The following is a 21,296-nucleotide window of genomic DNA, read 5'->3' as shown; positions in this document are numbered from 1 at the left end:
ATCTTTACAGCAGCTTTATTCATAACTGACAAAACTTGGAAGCAATCCAGATGTCTTTCATAAGGTGAATAAACTGTGGTACATCCAGACACTGGAATATTATTCAGCACAAAAAAGAAATGAGCTATAATAAGGCCATGAAAAGATATGTAGAAACCTTAAATGCACATTACTAACTGAAAGTAGCCTATCTGGGGGTGCCTGGGTGGCTGTTGGTTAAGCGTCTGACTCTTGATTTCCGCTTGGGTCATGATGTCAGGGTCGTGAGATCGAGCCCTGCATCATGGAGCCCACTTAAGATTTTCTCTCCCTCTCTGTTTGCCCCTCCCCCTGCTTGCACTCGCTCGCACATGCTCTCTCTCTCAAAAAACAAAAAACAAAACAAAAAGCCAAACTGAAAAGGCTATATACTGTATGATTCCAACTACATGACATTCTGAAAATGGTGCAACTATGAAGACAATAAAAAGATTAGTGATTGGGGCACCGGGTGGCTTAGTCAGTTAAGTGGCTGGCTAACTCTTTTTTTTTTTTTTTTTTTAAAGATTTTATTTATTTATTTGACAGAGACAGAGACAGCGAGAGCAGGAACACAAGCAGGGGGAGTGGGAGAGGGAGAAGCAGGCCTCCCGCCGAGCAGGGAGCCCGATGTGGGACTCGATCCCAGGACCCTGGGATCATGACCTGAGCCGAAGGCAGTCGCTTAACCAACTGAGCCACCCCGGCGCCCATGGCTAACTCTTGATTTCGGCTCAGGTCATGATCTCAGGGTCATGAGACTGAGCCCCGTGTCGGGCTCCATACTGAACGTGGAGTCCGCTTGTCCCTCTCCCTCTGCTCCTCCCCCTGCTCATGCTGTCTCTAAAATAAATAATCTAAAAAAAAAGATTAGTGATTGTCAGGAGTTGGGGGAAGGGATGGATGAACAGGAGGAGTACAGAGTATTTTTAGGGCAGTGAAAGTATTGTGTGTGATATACAATGGTGGATATAAGCTATGATACATCTCTCAAAACCTATGGAATGTACATCAAGAGTGAACTAACCCTAATGTAAACTATGGCCTTTGGGTGTATCAGTGTAGGTTCAACTGTAACAAATGTACCACTCTGGTGGGGGATATTAATAGTGGAAAAGGTTGTAGGAGTCTGGAGGCAGGTGATAATAAGGGAAGTCTTTGTACCCTGTGCTAAATTTTGCTATGAAACTAAAACTGCTCTTAAAAAGTGTATTGATTTAGGACGCCTGGGTGGCTCAGTCGGTTAAGCGTCTGCCTTCGGCTCAGGTCATGATCCCAGTGTCCTGGGATCAAGTCCCGCATCGGGTTCCTTGCGAGGTGGGGAGCCTGCTTCTCCCTCTGCCTGCCGCTCCCCCTGCTTGTGTTCTCTCTCTCTCTCTCTGACAAATAAATAAAGAAAATCTTAAAAAAAAAAAGTTTGATTAAAAAAAGGGGGGGGAGAGGGGTTTACAAACACTACTTAATCACTGCTCTAACTGTAATAATAAATTGACTAGTGACTAGGTGAAATAGAACACAGATAATTAATACTGACTTCTGGTTTCAAGTTTCAGAGAGGTTATTAAATTATAGGCCATTTGAGGGGTGCCTGGGTGGCTCAGCTGGTTAAGCATCTGCCTTCGGCTCAGGTCATGGTCCCAGGGTCCTGGGATTGAGTGAGCCCCGCATCGGGCTCCCTGCTCAGCGGGGAGCCTGCTTCTCCCTCTCCCACTCCCCTTACTTGTGTTCCCTCTCTCTCTCTGTCAAATAAATAAAATCTTTTAAAAAATAAATAAATAAATAAATTATAGGCCATTTGAAACAGATTATTCTTAAAGTTCCAAAACTTCAAACCATGGAATCTATACATAAGGGACTCTGAAAAGACCATTTTATAACTACTGAAGCATGAATATAATTTAAAACTTCCATTTCTCATAATTTACAATGTACACTAACAGTCCTTGAGGAAAAATTCATTTGAATTAGAAAACCTTTTAGCAGCTTTCTTATTATAAATATCCACAGGTTCAACAGGTGTGTCAAGGAACTATAATAACTACTTCCACTAAGTTAATATGAGTAGAACAAGAAATGCTTTAGCTTGAGAAAGTAACTAAGAAATGGAAAGTCATTTTACCAGTCTGATATCCTTCTTGGCTCTATGAGAATCAGCCTTGGCCTGGTCATAGGTTAGTGCCTTACTTCGTGCACACCACATACTCAGATTGTGTAAAACCTAAAAGAAATCATAAATAAGACATGGTCAAGGTGAGACAATAATGCCATTCCTCCTCTCTGAAAAGTTGAAGGCATTAATTCAAAAGAATCAGCAACTATTAACGTAATATGTATTTAATTTACCTGTCTGATATCTTGATTGGCTCCCAAAATTATTTCATTCATAGCTGGAGGGGGGATCTTCAAACCCTCTTTAAATGCAATAGACATCATAGCACCCTGAAATTGACAAAGGGGAATCCTAAATGGTTTTTTTTAAAGTCACATAATCAGATATTTTTAGAATATTTATCAGGTACTTTTAAAGGTAACTTTTGAGAAATAATGACCAAAAAATAAGAAGGAGAGTGTGATGGAGAAAAAAAATTACAATCATTTTACCTTAATCTGTTCAACTCGAGGTCTTTGAAAACGAAGATCAAAACAATAATGAACCAAAGAACGAATCTTGGGATGATTTCTATCATTGCACATACAAATAATGGGAATTTTTGTATGTTTTATCAGACCAATTAATTCCTAAAAAAGCAAATTTGCAACACATAAATAATTATTTAAAAAAAACAAAATACTACACAATGTATGTATTTTAGGTTTTGAAAACCTCAGCAACATGCTTTAACTGTTGTAAATATTACAGCACAATTAGTTCTTTAAATATTAAAAAAACTATCTTACAACTAAAAATCAACAGTAAAGCTGCAAAACTACAGTGCTTTCATTACCTGAATTCCTCCCCTGTCCTCATTGCCTGCCATGCCATCTACTTCATCCATGATGAGAGCATGTTTCGTGCTTACTGAATGGGCTGCTCCGCCTGACCAATGCTGAGAAGCTATGGGATGGGACAAAAAAGAGCAACTGTTCAAATGCTGCTGCTTTATTAAAAAAACATGTAAAACATTTTAAACCAAAATGCAAGAGGCACAAGAATATGCAGATGAAAAGAAATTCTCCCCCCCCACCTTTGCCCCCTCGGGTATCCCTATACATATTGAAAACATGCGTGCATAAAAATATATATCTTGGTTTTATCATTCAATATATTTTGGTGATCTGTTCCTTAACACCTCATTTTTTAAGGCTATTTAATAATATCCCATTTTAGGGGCGCCTGGGTGGCTCAGTCGTTAAGCGTCTGCCTTCGGCTCAGGTCATGATCCCAGGGTCCTGGGATCGAGCCCTGCATCGGGCTCCCTGCTCTGCGGGAAGCCTGCTTCTCCTTCTCCCACTCTCCCTGCTTGTGTTCCCTCTCTCGCTGTGTCTCTCTCTGTCAAATAAATAAAATCTTTAAAAAAAAAAAATAATAATAATATCCCATTTTACACATGTATCATAATCACTATCTGATAAAATATGAAGATGCTTCCAAACTTCTGCTATTACAAATCATACTAAATGAATATCCTTATATATATATATATATATATATGTCACTTGGCATATATCAATTGCTAAATTCCAAGAGCTGGAATTTCTGGGCTAAAAGGTCTATATAATGTAACTTTTGAAAAATACTGCCAGACTACTCTCCAGAGTAGTACCAATTAACTAACACTCCCACCAGCCAGAGTGACATTACCTGAGCAAATCCTTTTTAATAATGATTTGCTTCCATTGAGAGTACCAAGAATTCAGGTGACCGTGCAGTATCTACCATAAGTTCTAAATCTGCACTACTGAGTCTGTAGTTTGAGCATCTTATTTTTCCCATAGACTCTGGCCATACCAGACCACCAGCTACAGCCTCAAACAGTGTCACCTTCACAATTTCTTCTCCTCTGCTACTATCTTTGCCTATATGACCTCTTTCACCACAAATGATCCTCTTTCATCCTCCAAGGCCTGTTGAACAAATACCACCCTTATCCTGGCTTTCCCCAGTGCCCCAATTCAAATCATTTCTTCAGCTACAGGCCTCTATTACCTCACTCATCACACTGAATTACATACTTTATTTACTCTCCCTCTTCACAAGATTCACCTGTGAATCCTCTAAAAAATGTGCAGCATGTATAAACATGTCCATATATGTATTTTAACACATTCTTAGAAACTGCTAAGACCTGAAAAAAAAGAGGGGGGAAACTACTGTCCTATAAGAGTTCCATCATTAGCCCCAGGATTTAGCAGGGTGCCTGGCACATAGTAATGTTCCATACTGGTTCCTAAACGTTGAAGTGAATTTGTTTTCCTTACATAACCAAAGAAAACAGTTCAAATACCCACATACTTGAATAAAAGCCTGTGATGCTGGTATTATTCAGTGATTCAGCAACAACCTCCTTCAAACTGTTCTTACTCCGAGTGTCACTTGCATTCAGTTCCACGTAGCTATATCCCAATTCCTAACCAAAATATTGGAAACCGTTACTGTCGCAATACAAATTATTAACTCTCCCCAAAAACAAGGCAATTAATGAAGAAAGTGGGCATAAAAATGACATAAGGAACCATGGATAAAAAAGACAAAGACGATGACATAGCATGCCTCACAATATTAAGAGATTTTTTAAATATATACATATATACCACACACACACACACACACACACACGTAAGTTCCATCTTAAAACCACAGCTAATAAATCACTAATCTAGAAGAGTATACCTGAACAAGCAATTTTACTAAGTTTACTTCTTAAAATCCTATAAAGAATTAAATATACCCATCCCAAGATTTCAATATCACACAGAATTAATCTAAGTTACCAAAAATAATTCTTGACTCTTCAAGATAAAGTTAAATCATTCATTATTAAACCATCCCAATACATAATCTTCTTACCAAGCTGTGAAAAATCAAGTTATTCTGACTCATTTCCCAAAATTGATTATACTGATGAAAAGCCTTAACTCAATTCCCCTCCAAAATAATGATGATAATAAAGGGAGAAAAAAGTCATGTTTACAACTGTAGAGACTAGGAAAAAAATTTTTTTTTTTTTAATGTTTGTAATAAAACAGAATATATATAGCTGTTCTACCAGCTAAATTATGCTCTGGTCCACAAAACAAGGATAAAACAAAACCACCAGCTTATAGGACAAGGGTTGGGAAATCCAGTAGTATATTTAAAAGTTTAAAATCCCTCATTTTGGGACGCCTGGGTGGCTCAGTCGGTTAAGCATCTGCCTTCGGCCCAGGTCATGATCCCAGGGTCCTGGGATGGAGTCCCACATGGGGCTCCTTGCTCGGCGGGGAGCCTGCTTCTCCCTCTGCCTGCCGCTTCCCCTGCTTGTGCGCTCTGACAAATAAATAAAATCTTCTAAAAAATAAAAATCAGTAAATATAAAAATAAATAAAATCTCTCATCATTCCGCTACCACTTCATATATCACTTCACATTCATGATACATGAACTCCAATTTGCTCTAATGTCTCCGCTCTCACGGTCTAGAAATGGCAGCTACAGAGACAAGAACAAAGGCAGGCTTCCAGAGCGGTGAAGAGTCAGACTACCTGGGCCACCAGCCTCCTCTGTAAGCCCATTTCATTTGTCACATGAGGATGGAATATTTCTATCGATAAGAGTCTATAAGACAGGGGGCGCATGGGTGGCTCAGTTGTTAAGCGTCTGCCTTCGACTCAGGTCATGATCCCAGGGTCCTGGGATCGAGCCCCATATCAGGCTCCCTGCTCCGCGGGAAGCCTGCTTCTCCCTCTCCCACTCCCCCTGCTTGTGTTCCCTCTCTCGTTGTGTCTCTCTCTCTGTCAAATAAATAAATAAAATCTTTAAAAAAAAAAAAAAAAAGAGTCTATAAGACATATTTATATTACCTAAAAGATAATACACCCAAGGGCTTAGCACATGGCCTAGCACACAGTTAAATATTACCTATTATTATTGTATTTTTTTTAAAGATTTTATTTATTTATTTGACAGAGAGAGACATAGTGAGAGCAGGAACACAAGCAGGGGGAGTAGGAGAGGGAGAAGCAGGCCTCCCACGGAGCAGGGAGCCCGATATGGGACTCGATCCCAGGACCCCGGGATCATGACCTGAGCCGAAGGCAGACGCTTAACGACTGAGCCACCCAGGCGCCCAATATTACCTATTATTTTAATTACCAATATTAAGAAAAGGATGAAAATGACAAATATCCCCAGAACCAAGGTAAATTCTAAAAATTTGACTTTACAAAGTCTATACAGAGCAGGTTAAAATACATATGCCGCAGACCTACTAACACACACACACACACACACGGGTATGTATCTGCTACACATGCCCATTCCTGGGTTAGCTTTCCAACTGCACTAAGACACAACACTCACCTGACAAACCAGAGAGGCTGTGGTTGTCTTGCCAACACCTGGAGGGCCTGAGAGCAGCGCTGCTTTAAAACTAGAGCCATCATCTTTGCCAGCAAACTTACCAAACTTCGCTGCTGGAAAAAAAGAAGTTCCAGAGTGTTAACCTATATTACGTAAGAGAAATTCAGGAATGGCAGGAATCACTGTGCAGAAACTGAAAATCAAGAGCAGTCCTCCAATTTACCTCTAATTTTGCAGAATATTTCCTACAAACCATAAACAACAGTTTCCAGAGCACTTACTGAAACTCTAGCTCACTTACACGCAAAATAGAACACTCAAACTAACTCTCCAATTCTGATTTGAACCATAACTTTATGGGTTTCCTTTCCTACAAAAGCACAGGTCAGGGAGCAGAGTTTCTGGGCTCCAATCCTAACTCCAGCTCTCCTAATTCCACCGCTCACCAGCTGGGAGAAGTGATTTAACCTCCTGGGCCTATTTGCTCCTTTGTAAAACGAGGGTAACAACAGTAATGTACTGGCAGGGATACTGTCAGGATGAACGTGCTGATCACAGAGCCAGGCATGCCTCAATACATGTCAACGAGCATAATCAGCTACTTGACCACAAAAAGAATGAACTGAAGATGGTGTATCTGCAACTACCCTGCCCAGCTCAACTCTAAAGCATTCTTCTCCCCTTATCACATGGGGGCCTGACACATCAAGGGTGCTCTCTACAGACACGATGTCTGAGAGACAGACGGCTAAACCTGCTGCAGGCATGGGAAAAGGGACTCTGGTTCCCCTGAAGCCTTATAAAGTCTTCTCCAGGCATACAAAGCACTATATCCCCCTTTAAGATTTTATGTGATTTTAGAAAGAGAAAAGGACTCAAATGTAAACCTATATCATTAAATTACATCCTCTGTCATAAATAAGCTGGCAACATCGGCCAATGTCTAGTGACCATATGGACATTGATAACCCAGTCATCACTCTGGGAATTCACTGTGATGCTCACTGGATTTTGCCGCCTTTTTTTTTTCACACAGTATCCTCCAGGGCTGCGGGTGCACCTCACGAGAACACTACTAACATCTGTGATCTGAAACCTCGGTTCCAATAATACCCTAGACATTAAACACCAATTATACCGCTCCTTTTCCACGACAAATACATGGTGAAGAAGCCAGAGCTCAGGCCCTACTGAAAGCAAATGCACCGCTGGGATTTTCAGGCTGCCTAGTCTGGAGTGTGCCTCAGCTGTTAATTTGCACACTTCTCCGCCGAGTCTCCCTGGCACTCTCAGTGGCTCGCTCACACATCCTCAGACCTTGGTACCTGTATTTTCTCCCACACAACACTCCTCCTTCCCTTCACCCAGCTAACTTTCCTGCTTAGTTTCCAAGTCTTCACTTAGCTACCCCTTCCTCCTGGGATGGGCGCACACCTCCACATCCCTGACCACACAGCTCCCTGCTCTTGGGGCCCTACACTTACCCCTCCAACAGTACTCAGCACCACATATCTTACCTGCTGGCTCATCTAGGTCTGTGACTGACTGTGAGCAAACTGAGGAAGACGCTTTTGTTCACAACAGCACCTCTGGGGTCTAGTATTGCACCTGGACTCAGAGCAGGCTTTCAATGTCTGCTGAGAGATGAATGAACCAACTATTCTACTTTCTCACAGATGTGGAACTGAGCAATTACATGGTGATAGACACACACAAAAATGAAGGAAGCTGCAAAATCACCGTGTTTCTTATCTTCGGACGGACTCTTGTGCCAGTTCTGGAGCCAGCGGAGGAGTTTGTTTGCACAGCTCTGGTCACCTTGCTGTCCAATTATGGTCTTGAGCGAGGTTGGCTTATATTTATCCACCCAGAGCAAATTTTCCACTTTGCTTTCACTGCTGTCATCAGCCAAATTCCTAGCCCGGCTGTCACCATTTGTCTCCTCAGCCACCTGCTCCTCGAAGTCCAGGCATCTCCAAAACATACTGGTTTCCTTTTTTACTGACTTTATGGAGCTGTCCTTTTTGGGAGTCAGTCTGCTTTTTTTAGATTCTGACTCTTTCTTAGTTGGGCTAATTTTTCTTTTTCCTTGGTCTTTTTTTTGAGGTGTTCTTTCCAATTTGGACTTTCCTTTCTTCATCTTTAAATTGGAAAAGTGCGGAAAAAAAAGAAACTTGGTAAGATATACAGAATATCTATCCTGCTAAACGTACTCTATAGGGTTAATCTGGGATATCCAAGTGAGCTACCCAGCATGGGTCTGGTTTTTCACAATGAACCCTGCTATTGTGGAAATCACCACCTTCCAAACTTGATAAAAATTAACAACAAACACACCAAAAAGCACCCAAATGCAATTTTTTTAGTGAGACCATGCTAAGTTTACAAATAATATTCTGTAATCAGTCTGAAATCAAAAAAAAAAAAAAAGATTAAGAAATTTTTGTTCCAGCTTTCTGACTCATTAAAAGTTAACACCTCCACAAAAACTTATACACAAATATTCACAGCAGCATTATTATATGTAATTATAATTATATATTAATTATATAATTACATTATTATTACAGCCAAAGAATAGAAACAACCCAAAATGGCCATCAACTGAAGAATGAATACACAAAATGCGGTATGCACACACAGTGGAGTATTAATCACCAAAAAAAAGGGAGTAAAGTCCTGACACATGTACTTCAGTGCAGATGAACCTTGAAAACATACTAAATGAAAGAAGCCAGACACAAAGGGTCACAAATCGCATGTTTCTCTTTAGATAAAATGTCCAGAACAGGCAAATCCATAGAAACAAAAAACAGAATGGTGGTTGCCAGGGGCTGGGTATGAGGAATGATGGTTAACTGGCTACAGGGAGTGATAAAATTAGATACTGGTGATGGTTGTGTACAACCATCTTGGGAATACACTAAAAATCTCTGAAATACATTTTAAAAGGGTGAACTTTATGGTGTGAATGTCACAAAAAAGAAAAAAACAGTGCCTCTTTGCCAGTGAGTGGATGCTGAAATTAGTGGGTGAATGTTTGAGGAGAAGCAGGATATTACCATAGTATTCAAGTTCCCTTCAAGATATTTATCAGTTACAAAGGGAAAGAGTCGCTTTACTAGTGGAGAAACCTGTCAGAAACCACCTTAATCAAGATTAACATCACCAATAAGAAGGCATATTGACTCAGGGTGGTGAGGTCGAGCTGCGCATCGGGCTCCACGCTGGGCATGGAGCCTGCTTAAGATTCTCTCTTCCTCTCTGCCTCTCCCCTATCCCACCTCTCTAAAAAAAATTAAAAAGACGTATTAACATACACATCTAATATAATGCACTGAGAAGAACAAAATACCACTCTGTGGAATTCCTGCCAAAAATGCATAATCTCAATCTAATGATAAGACATCAAAAAACCAGGGCGCCTGGGTGACTCAGTTGTTAAGCGTCTGCCTTCGACTCAGGTCGTGATCCCAGGGTCCTGGGATCGAGCCCCGCATCGGGCTCCCTGCTCAGCGGGAAGCCTGCTTCTCCCTCTCCCACTCCCCCTGCTTGTGTTCCCTCTCTCGCTGTGTCTCTGTCAAATAAATAAATAAAATCTTAAAAAAAAAAAAAGTCTCAAGGCCAGGGCGCCTGTGTGGCTTAGTCAGCTAAGTGTCTGACTCTTGATGTCAGCTCAGATCATGATCTCAGGGTCATGAGATCGAGCCTATGTCAGGCTCTCTGCTCAGCGGGGTTTCTGCTTCTCTCCCAGCTCTCCCTCTGCCACTCCCCCTGCTCATGCGCACGTGCTCTCTCTCTAAAATAAATAAATCTTAGAAAAAAAAAAGTCTCAAGGTCATAAAAAGACAAGGAAAGGCTGAGGAACTGTCACATATTGGAGGAGATAAAGAAGATACCACAACTAAATGCATCTATGGTAGAAGGAGAAGTTAATCTTTTAGGCAACAGGTCTACAGCCACTCACGAAACATCTCTATGAAATAGAAAAGTTGTTATATATACCTTAAATAAATCAAGTTCATTTTATACAAACCTCAGCTTCAACGGCTATTTCATACTTAGACTTCTTGCCTGGCATAGTTCGAATCAGATTCAATAGGCCATCTTCATCAATAATATTTGTCCCCAAGGCTGCTGCCTATTGATTAAAAATACAAATCATTACAACCATATCCTAGCCATTACTTTCTGTTAAAAAAAAATAATACTAATTCTAGGGTCTCTTCATAGGTGAAAACCACATTTGTAAATTAGAATAACTGCAATATTTTTAAAAACCATATTCATGAAAAAGTACCATTAACTAGAGCAAATAACAAATACATCCCCGAAGAGTGACGGGTTGGCAATGGACGTGTCACATTAGCACTTCTGCGGACTGCTTTATCTTTTCTTCTACCCTAGGAGGGGCAGAGCCACTAGGGCCTTCCAAGATGGACTCGCCTGAAGTTTTTGTTTTCTCCCATCATCTTCCCTGTTAAAATAACTCCGATGTGTCCATCTCCAAGTGATGAATTATGACTGAAGAATCAGAAAAGTCCTCATCCTCCCCCAAACTCCCTTATAAGCTATGAATAGCCATGTGACAGCTCCAGCCAATAAGACCTAAGGGGAATTCTGTAAGAGCTATTTCCAGGAAAACTCTTCTAAGGCCATTCACAGCTACTGTGACATCTTGCCACTGCTTCCTTTTTCCTGCCTTAAATGTGGACTTGAATGCCTACAGCTACAGTTACCTGGCAACACAAGGCAACATGCACAGAGACTAAAGCTACCACAGTAAAGGTGACAGAAATGGAGGATGGAAGTAGCCTAACTACATCACTGACCTGCTGGGCCATCCCCAGCAACTGCCTACCTCTGGGATTCTTGTTGGGTAAGAAAATAAGCAGCTATTCGCCAAACCACACTTACCAGATATTCTGTTACCTGGAGCTAAATATAATTTTCCCCAACACAAAAAGAGCTTTCAATAAACAGAACTTAAGATGGAGTATACAGTGGCATATATAGGAATATTTAGGAGTAAAAGAAAACGAAAACAGTATTTGCTTCTATCTATGAAAAATGATCTAAACTAGAATACTACACTAAGAAAGTCAACTACACAGGAACTGTGCCTTCAACTGGAAAACCAAAATCTTGACGTTGAAGCTAAGAACACTTCTGTGGAAGAAATAATATAGGGATGAAATTACTTTTTCCAACTTTTTTCTTCATTTAATTCTGTGTAGAGGGCATTGCTACAAATGGTCCCAGTAAGACCCTGCCAAGGCAAGCAGGCTATTTCACTGTGTTGAGAAGACAGCAGGACCCACCTTATCACTCTTGGACTGTCCACTATCACGACCCATGACAAGGTAGTTTGTTTTCTTGCTGACATTTCCTGTTACTTTGCCCCCGTAACGCTCAATTAGAGACTTGGCCTCATCTCGTTCAATGGACTCCAGCACTCCTGTGATTACAAATGTAAGGCCCTCCAAGCAATTTTCAGCTCCCTAAAAACCAAAATGTTCAAGCAGAGAGGAAATTACATGGTAGCCTTCCAAAGAAATATTTGGCATCAAAACTGCAGGAAGTTGATTTTTCTCATTTGACATCATAAATAATCTCAGCATGAAAAATCTGCAGGAAATTCACAGCAAATAAGCAGAACCTGAAATTAAATCCTGAGAAATTCTTACGGAGGTTAGCATTTAATAAACTTAACAAAACCAGCAATGAAAAATATACATCCAATACAGTTCACAAAGCTTATTAAAATTATCTATTCATACTACTCTTGTGTTTTTTTTTAATATTTAAACCACTAGTTAGGGCGCCTGGGTGGCTCAGTTGGTTAAGCGACTGCCTTCGGCTCAGGTCATGATCCTGGAGTCCCCGGATCGAGTCCCATATCGGGCTCCTTGCTCAGCAGGGGGTCTGCTTCTCCCTCTGACCCTCCCCCCTCTCATGTGCTCTCTCTCTCTCATTCTCTCTCTCAAATAAATGAATAAAATCTTTAAAAAAAAAAAAAAACTAGTTAACTTGCAAAACTTTAAATAAACAACTAGATGCAATCCACCTACAAAATTTCTTGTTATTGTTAAAAAAGGAAAGATTTGACTCTAAAAAGGCTAAACAAGTTTGAGCTTCAGCCCTTCTCTCTGCTTACTCTATGACAGAAAATCTAACAACCTGCGAGTAACTTAAAGGCAAGATCTTATTACCTCCTGATTAGAAAGATAATTCGATATACAAAAGACAATGGCCAAAGAGAACTGGGTGGAGGAGACATTTAATCTTCATTGGAACTATGTACAGTTATAGACTTCTTTAAATTTTTGCAATGGTTCAATAAAATGATAGAACCAAGCAAAACGAAAATTATGTAAACCATTCCAAGTTACTTATTACCCTTTGAATAGAGAATTAAGATCAACATAGACTTAAAACAGGCCTGCAAGGAAGAAGCCAAACGAAATTCAAAGACTGTGTGGGGGGAAAAAAAAGCTATGAATCTGCTTGGAGAGAAATGGTTTGATTAACAACATCTCAAGGTCCCTACAAGCCTTATGATTCTAGGACTGAAATGATCTTGTGAACACTAAAGTATTTAAATTCTTCTCAACAAATTCAAAATGACCCTGGAAAAGTCCACATGCAAGCCTCTATCCCACACCCTAATCACCTATCCTGAATTATTACCCATTGTGGCTCTGAATATATATTTTAAAACCAATCTCAGCACTTTTAGCCTCTCAACCAAACTCTTCCACTCTAGAACACTTACTGCGGGACCAGCAAGCTACCCAATATCCTCAACCTCTACTCAATATTTCCTCCACCACCTTGCCTTCACTGAGTCCCCTCAGGACTCCACTATGCCTAAAGTCCTCTCAAGCAGGGGCGCCTGGGTGGCTCAGTCGGTTAAGTTTCTGCCTTTGGCTCACGTCATGATCTCAAGGTCCTGGGATGGAGCCCTGCATCAGGCTCCCTGCTCAGCTAGGAGTCTGCTTCTCCCTCTCCCTCTGCCCCAACCCCTCCACCCCACTTGTGTGCTCTCTCTCAAATAAATAAAATCTTAAAAAAAAAAAAAAGGTCCTCCCAAGCAGAGGAGCTTGTTGAGTCTTTCTTAGAGTCTGTCTTACACCACAAGCAAGAGGCAAGGCTGACATCTTCCTCTAGCCTCCTACACAACCCACCAGCCCCTTAAGGTTCACCCTCACCCCTTCTTTATTAGTGAAACTACTAATCTCCATTTGTGACCTGAATCCCCTCCGCTTCTACCTTCTCAGAAATCTCATACTACATTTGATTATCCTTCTCTTTCTGGTATGCCTTCAATCTCCCTTTCTGGTGGATCCACACTACCAGCAAAAAGTACTAGTCCATGATTACCATATTCCTCAAAACGGAGCCCCTCTAGGATTATGAGTTACTTAAAGGACAATTTTCTTTATAGTATCAAGCAGTAATTCATTACATGAATAAATATTCCTAATTCACAAAGATGGTGACTAAGGCTTTTCTGTTGTTGTTTTTTTTTTTTAAGATTTTATTTTTTTAAGTAATCTCTGCACCCAACGTGGGGATCAACCCCACAACCCTGAGACCAAGAGTCACACACTCCGCAGACTGAACCAGCCAGGCACCCCTCTGTTTTTAATTATCAATGCTCTGCTGCTGTGAACATAGTGAATACATGCATGGACCCAGGGGCCAGAGGCCCTGACAGAACAGCCTGCCCTCTCAGCATTCATACCTTTGGTATTTCTTTGGAGCCCAGAGCTTTGGGGCCTTCTCTATTTAAGTAGCTTCGATAAGCTTGATAATTAGTGCGTCTCTTCTCAGAATCTTCAGGACTTACAGACTTTGGGGAAAGGCGGGGAAAAAAGGCAAAATTCATGTAAAATTAAAAAACATTAAGTCACTTCTTTGTTTAGAAATTAACATTTTTAGCTACACAGGGACTCCCCAGTTTAGGCATGCCTGGCTTATAAACCTCCCTGCATCAGCTCTTCTCAAGCCTTTTGACCCTCTAAAGGCACATACTGCAAGGGCAGATTAGGTACACAAGCCAAATTGCTAGCCCCAAACAAAGACACAAAAAAAGTGTATTTTATTTCAAAAATTCATGTGAATTTCAAGTTCTTTTCCATAATATATCCATGCATATTTTAATGAAAAATTAATTTTCCCCCAAGTATACCTGATCACACAAGAAGATATCCTATGTTATCTTATCCTATACCCTTGCACACCCCTAAAACAAAGTAAATGGCCCTATACCTCTGAGTATATGAGCACAATAGGCTGAGAATTGATGGCTTCATATACACAGCAGGTTCAAACAACAGGCAAGCTTTATTCCCAAAAGTAGACACATTCTATATGCCACCCCTCCCTTCCAGGTTTAATCTCTCCTATTCTGTTTCTCTCAGGGGACCTTACTATGGGTCTATCTCAGAAAATCCCGGGGAAACTTTTTAAACTCTATATATCCCTGGACTCACTCTAATTTTCTGATGCAGATATATGTGGTATGGCCAGGGCATGTGTATTTGGGGGAAAAACATCCTAGATAATTCTGATTTGAGAACCACTACAAGAATGGTCTCTTGTTTTTTCTACTTCCCATTTCACATTTTTTTAACTTATAAGCCAGCTCAAATCCCTTTGAGAAGAGACAAAATATTACTTTTATACAAATAAATTATTTTAATCAATAAAGTAAGTAAGCTGCTCTGGTTATAAGTAAGCCATTAGAGGCTGCGCCTAGACTCTAATCCTACTTTTTAACAGTGGTTCTCGTATCCATCTGAGCTTATTGAAATACACCTGTCTAGACTACAAAACCATATATTTAACAAGCTTCATAGGAGAGTCCAATGCATACCAAAATGGGAAAATTATTCATTTGTAACATTAATTCTATAAAAAACATAATTCTGAATTATAAACAACTTATAAAGTAACTTTGAAGCACACCCATTTATGAAGTCAAAATTACTTAACCAAGGTAGACTGAATTTATTAAACACTCTGATATTCCCCAAACGGCTAAAAGTAAAAGTTCTAAGTCATTTCTATTCCAACTGAAAAATAAGGTGAAGAGTAAAGTAACATTTAAAGATTTCTTCTCCTTTAATAAAAATAGACCAGCCTCTATAAAATGAACATGCTTAGTGTGCCTGAAGAAAAACATTCATCCACCAGGTAAGTATTTAGTGAAGAAAAACTGGAGACCAAAAAGTTAATTGTTCCCTTAAGCATATTTATGAGCACTGACCACAAACAAAAGTATCTAGAAATCACCATTTCACTGCTCTGCGCTAAAAAATAATGGTGATAAGCAGTTAAAATAGACAATATTCTACTTTTAATTGTAAGTGCCTAAGAGGCTTGAAGGAATAGTGGTTTCCCATTATGAATCTACGGTGGTTCCAAATTAGAGATTTTAAGAAATCCCTCAATTCTCAAATATATATGAAAACAAAGATTCTGAAAACCATTCTGCATTATTTGGTTTTTTTGCCTTTGCAAATGATTTCACTATCTCAACACTGTTATACAAGAGCAAAAAGGGATACACTCAGGACAAATGCAAATTATTTTAATAATAATAGCAAAAACATAGCACTTACTATGAACCAGGCACTATTCCAATATTCCAGAATACTAACTCAGATACCACTATTATCCCTGTTTTTACAAACGAGGAAACCAAAGCAGAGAGAGAGGAAGTAACATATCTGCTCAATGGCAGGACTATGTGATCTGAAAATGGCTCCAGGGTCCATGCTCAGAGCCACCATGTTATTATACTGCTGTTTCTTGGGCCTCAGAGGACCTGAGTTCAAAGTTGGCCCTGCTACTTACTAGCTGCATGGTCTTGGAAAAGTTACTTAACTCTTTCATCAGCCTGTTTCCTCATCATTAAAAACTGAATAATAAAAGTAAGTCATCTTACAGGGTTGTTGTGAAGATTACATGAGATACCATATGTATTAGTGCAATATCTAATACACGCAATAATAAATATTGGCTAATATAGCTATATTAATAAGCTATATTCTGCAACAGCATCTAAGTCAGATAGCTTAAAGTACTGTAATGATTTATAAAGCCAAAAATAAAACTTGAGAACAGTCAAACCCAAACCAACACATAGCCCCCAAATGATATACTTTTAGAAAATTTCTACCTCTTTTTTAGCTGGAGAACTTTTGGGTTTCTTAGGAGTTTTTGTCTGTCCTTTTAATTCAACAGCATTTTCTTTTCTTTTTGAAGCCACAGGCTCTGTTTCTTTATAAGAACTCTCTCCCTTTTTTTTCAAAAGGGCTACCTTGGAACTGGTTTTTGGAGAAGTTTCTCCTATTTTGTGAGGGGATGACTTCAAATGTTGCTGAGATCCTATTTTAGTTTGCTTCTTGGGACTGCAGTTCTTTCTGTCATCTGAAAATTGTTCTGTTTTTACTAGGAAGAAAGAAAAGATTATGACTGTTGTTTTGAGAAAAAATGATACCCCCAAATCGAGACTTTTTTTCATTTTCAACTGAATAATCTTAGTAGCACACAATGTCATATCATGATTTCTTAACATTCACATTAAGATTTTAGTTCTTTACACAGAACATTATTTTAAAAAACTAAACACTTGTACATTTTTGTATAACCAGTTCAAATTAAAGGATCTGTCTTTTTGATTATAAATGACTTATGGGGTTCCTGTTATGACTTTTTAAATATAAATGACTTATGGGGCACCTATGAATGACTTATGGGCATCAGTTAAGCATCCACCTCTTGATTTCAGCTCAGGTCAGGATCTCAGGGTTGTAAGATCAAGCCCCATATCAGGCTCCTCACTGGGCATGGGGCCTGCTTAAGATTCTCTCTCTCCTTCTGCCCCTCCCCCCCACCAAAATAAATAAATATAAATAACTCATCACTTCAAATGATATAGTAAACTACATCTAAGGACATGGCCTTTATTCCACAGATAAACTTCAATGATCTGAAACTTACAGAGAAAACTTACTGAGTAGAATGTCAACATAAAAAATCTGTGTTTGTAGGGGCACCTGGGTAGCTCAGTCAGTTAAGCGTCCAACTCTTGGTTTCAGCTCAGGTCATGATCTCAGGGTCGTGAGATCGAGGCCTGCATCAGACTCCCTGCTCAGCACAGAGTCGGCTTCAAACTTTCTCCCTCTCCCTTCCATTCTCTCCCTTCCCCTGCTCACCTGAGCACACACACTCTCTCTCACTCAGATAAATAAATTTTTTTTTAATTTCTGTGTTTATAATATAGTCTGAAAGCCCAAATCCTGCAATTTCAAGACTATATGAATGAATTTACTTATAGGATTAAGACCATCTATATTAGCAGATACTTAGATTATCAGGACCAGTAAAAAATAAAACCTACAATCAGCAGGAGAGATTCAGATGACCTGGACAACTACAAGTCAATTCTATGAGCTCGAAACATCTAGTCCTTTGCCATCATCATATACTGAAGCCCACATATTGAACTACACTTGGAAACTAACATTAACATGAAACCAAGAACTTAAATATATTTTTTACAACACTCATAGAGTAGACAGGCATTCAACACCAGCTAATATCCAAATACAGCTTTCAAAGTATCTAAGAAGAACATGCTTCAATATCCCTATGAAATAATGTCTACCTAACAATACAAGGCAATTTTTGAATAGAATGTTTAAACAGGTTATCACGAATTTTCTTCTGTAAATGTTCCAGGTTACTTTTCTCTGTTAGTATTACCTTTATGAGGAGATTTATGTTTTTCTGCTTTACTTAAATTGGCTTGAACAGATGAAAACGCTTCTCTCTCTCTTGGGTCCTTCCGAGCCTAAGAAAATTTGAAGTGTCAAATGTGACAAATAATAGGAAAACTACTACCACAAAATATGTTGTTAAAATTGACCAAAGTTTTAATTTAAGTTTTAATTCTAAGATTAAGGGTCACCTTCCAAAGCAAGAAGACAATACAATAAATTTTCATTCATTCATCCATACAATTTCTGGCAAAACGAAGCATTTTTTCTTACGTTTAACTTTACAGATGAGGAAACTGTTGAAAGGTTATAAAAAATACATCTATAAAAAAATTATCACAGTTGTTCCCAACTTGTCAGAATGGAAGACTTGCTTCTGTTTCTTTCATCTCAATTCTCAAATTATATTATGCAGCTGAAAACTAAAATCTAAACCCAAAAGACTAAATTAAAAAAACAATCTAAAGCTTAATAGAGCACCTTTCTCAAGAGGAAAGAAAAAAATCCACTCTCTCCACTGCTCCCTCAAATCTCCATTTTACAAAGAGGTCATAAATCGGGATACATAACACAGTATTCTTTTTTTAATAATTATAATCTGAATGCCTTTCAGGGGAGTAAGGCTTTTCAAATGACAAAGTCCCCCCAACTCCTTATTGTCTTATACCTACCTTCTGTAAAATCTTTTAAAATAGTCAGATATTGATACGGACAATATTAATAGAATATGATTCAATGGAAACTAGGCTAACTTTTTGGAGATCACGTACATAAGAACCCATTTGTGACAGAGAATAAGTAAAAGTTACAATTCATTGTTTTGTGAAGAAGGGTTCTGGTTGGCTTTGGCCCGATCAACCTTCCTTTACCAAGAAGAAGTTTCTCAATAAGCTTCTCCAAAAACATTTTTATAAATTAAAATAATTTAGCTTCTTTCTAGAAGAGTGACTCATGGTTGTATCTCCAGAGCCTCGAATACACAGGTATGAAAGGGAACACTGATCTGAAGTGTATATTCAGAGTGCAAACAAACAGCCTGGTGAAACGCCACCTTTTTGGTCTTGGGTTCTTCATCCAACATGGCTAACGTTCTGGCAAACTCTTCATCTTCATGTAGTTGTCTCTCCAGCTGTAAGAAGTACCAACAGAGTAAGTTGCTTTCTTTCTTTCTGTAAATGAAAGTTTTTAAATGTTTGAGTCATGATACTTAGAAGAAACTGGAAAAAACATTTTCCAGAAAGTATGACATTCTTCTACTTAATATTAATAGTTCAGTATCACAGGTTTGCTTCATTAAGCCAAATTAGATTTCAGAACATTTATTTCTAATTTTACGGGTGCAATAGACAAACTGAACGTATTTTTTTTTTTAAAAGATTTATTTATTTATTTGAGAGGGCGAGAATGAGAGAGAGAGAGTACATGAGAGGGGGGAGGGTTAGAGGGAGAAGCAGGCTCCTCGCCGAGCAGGGAGCCCAATGCGGGACTCGATCCAGGGACTCCAGGATCATGACCTGAGCCGAAGGCAGTCGCTTAACCAACTGAGCCACCCAGGCGCCCCAAACTGAACGTATTTTAAAGTCACATTTCTCACTTATAAAGTTCAAATTCTTAAACGGTTCCAATACAACATTTATAGATCTCTTATTTCTATTTATTTTGAACTCTACAAAGAGCTCTGAAAAGAATCTCACCTTAACAGAAAAACAGTCTGAAGGGCACAAAAAAAGTAAATCTAAGAAATCAAGAAAACTATATATTTTCTTTGCACACAATAATATATATACAAATGTAAATATCACAATCATCAAACTCTAATTTTCAATTACTAATTCAAATGTATCTGTTCTGACTGTTCTGAAAACTTAAGTCATCATATCAGAAGTTTTCCTAACATGCTAATATAACACACAGATATTCTAATTACTTTGTTGTTATTTCTAGTGTTTTCATTTGCAGCAAAATGGGAGCTTTTCCAGGAAAGAATGTGTAGCAGTGGAATATATTTCTCATTTACAAACTAACTGGTGTTATGCCCCTGATAAAATGGCTTAAAGTAACATCAAACAAAAGCCTCCTTATATTATTCAAACAAAGGAAAGAACCTCCAAATCCATCCAGTCCAAAAGAAAAGGCTTGGAAATTGGCATATACCTGATGAGAACACCGTAACCAAGCCTTTTCTTGTTTTTTCTAAAATGAACTCGAGCTACACCGAACCATAAGCAAGCTAGACAGATGCACATCAATACATTCTCTGTTGCCTTATACTTACCATAACTGAACTACACATCTAATGCTAAAAACAATATGAAAGATCTTCATCATCAAAAGGTCCTTCAAACTCTAAACCTCCAATTGCCCTGCAAGGATTTCTGGTTGAACTCTACACCATTTTCCCCAAATTTCACACTATGTAGTACACTTCTAGTAAAAAAGGATCTTTTCCCCAAACTTCACACTATGTAGTATACTTCTAGTAAAAAAGGATCTGAGAAGCCAGAACAGAAGAAATGTAAATACTCTCATCAGAAATTCATTATTGGTAATTATGACATTATAGTTTATGTAATTCAGTGTAATCGAATAAGATGGAAAAGATTTTGAAAACACAAACTACAAACTGCTAAAGTAATAAAATGTGATCAGATATATTTCAGAAAACTGGAATACTGTTCTCTCACAATATTTAGTAAGAGCCTTTTCTATGCAAAGGACTAAAATAAGCACTGATGTCACAAAGGCTGAGTGAAACAAACAGCCTGGGTGGGTGGAGCTTAGAGCCTACATATAGGGAGACACATAAATAGCAATTACAATAAATGTTTAAAAAATGGGGTACACAAAAGATTGGGATCATTCCCTGCCTATTTTCAGACCACAATGCTTTGAAACTAGAACTCAATCACAAGAGGAAAGTCGGAAAGAACCCAAATACATGGAGGCTAAAGAGCATCCTACTAAAGAATGAATGGGTCAACCAGGAA

The 21,296-nt window shown here is 38.9% G+C and overlaps 1 protein-coding gene across 5 annotated transcripts in view; it reads right to left on the bottom strand.

The window, feature by feature from the left end:
* RFC1 (replication factor C subunit 1) overlaps positions 1-21,296 on the bottom strand; it is an 87,829-nt gene that overhangs the window by 14,480 nt on the left and 52,053 nt on the right. For 4 of the 5 annotated variants that reach the window (XM_031027015.2, XM_081812442.1, XM_081812443.1 and 1 more), the window contains 13 exons: positions 19,361-19,438; positions 18,296-18,383; positions 16,707-16,978; positions 14,265-14,372; positions 11,839-12,018; positions 10,554-10,658; positions 8,258-8,657; positions 6,518-6,630; positions 4,472-4,586; positions 2,964-3,073; positions 2,620-2,757; positions 2,362-2,457; positions 2,138-2,236 (listed from right to left, as the gene is read on the bottom strand). In XM_031027015.2, the coding sequence (XP_030882875.1) occupies positions 2,138-2,236; positions 2,362-2,457; positions 2,620-2,757; positions 2,964-3,073; positions 4,472-4,586; positions 6,518-6,630; positions 8,258-8,657; positions 10,554-10,658; positions 11,839-12,018; positions 14,265-14,372; positions 16,707-16,978; positions 18,296-18,383; positions 19,361-19,438 (1,902 nt within the window). The remainder of the gene's footprint in view (positions 1-2,137; positions 2,237-2,361; positions 2,458-2,619; positions 2,758-2,963; positions 3,074-4,471; positions 4,587-6,517; positions 6,631-8,257; positions 8,658-10,553; positions 10,659-11,838; positions 12,019-14,264; positions 14,373-16,706; positions 16,979-18,295; positions 18,384-19,360; positions 19,439-21,296) is intronic. The other variant, XM_081812445.1, reaches the window with a different exon arrangement.

The sequence above is a fragment of the Leptonychotes weddellii genome, chromosome 2, assembly GCF_054177405.1.
Source record: "Leptonychotes weddellii isolate Sample4059 chromosome 2, ASM5417740v2, whole genome shotgun sequence".
Lineage (NCBI taxonomy): Eukaryota > Metazoa > Chordata > Mammalia > Carnivora > Phocidae > Leptonychotes > Leptonychotes weddellii.
Note: the sequence above shows the minus strand (reverse complement) of the source record. Positions and strands in the feature narration are given on the sequence as shown.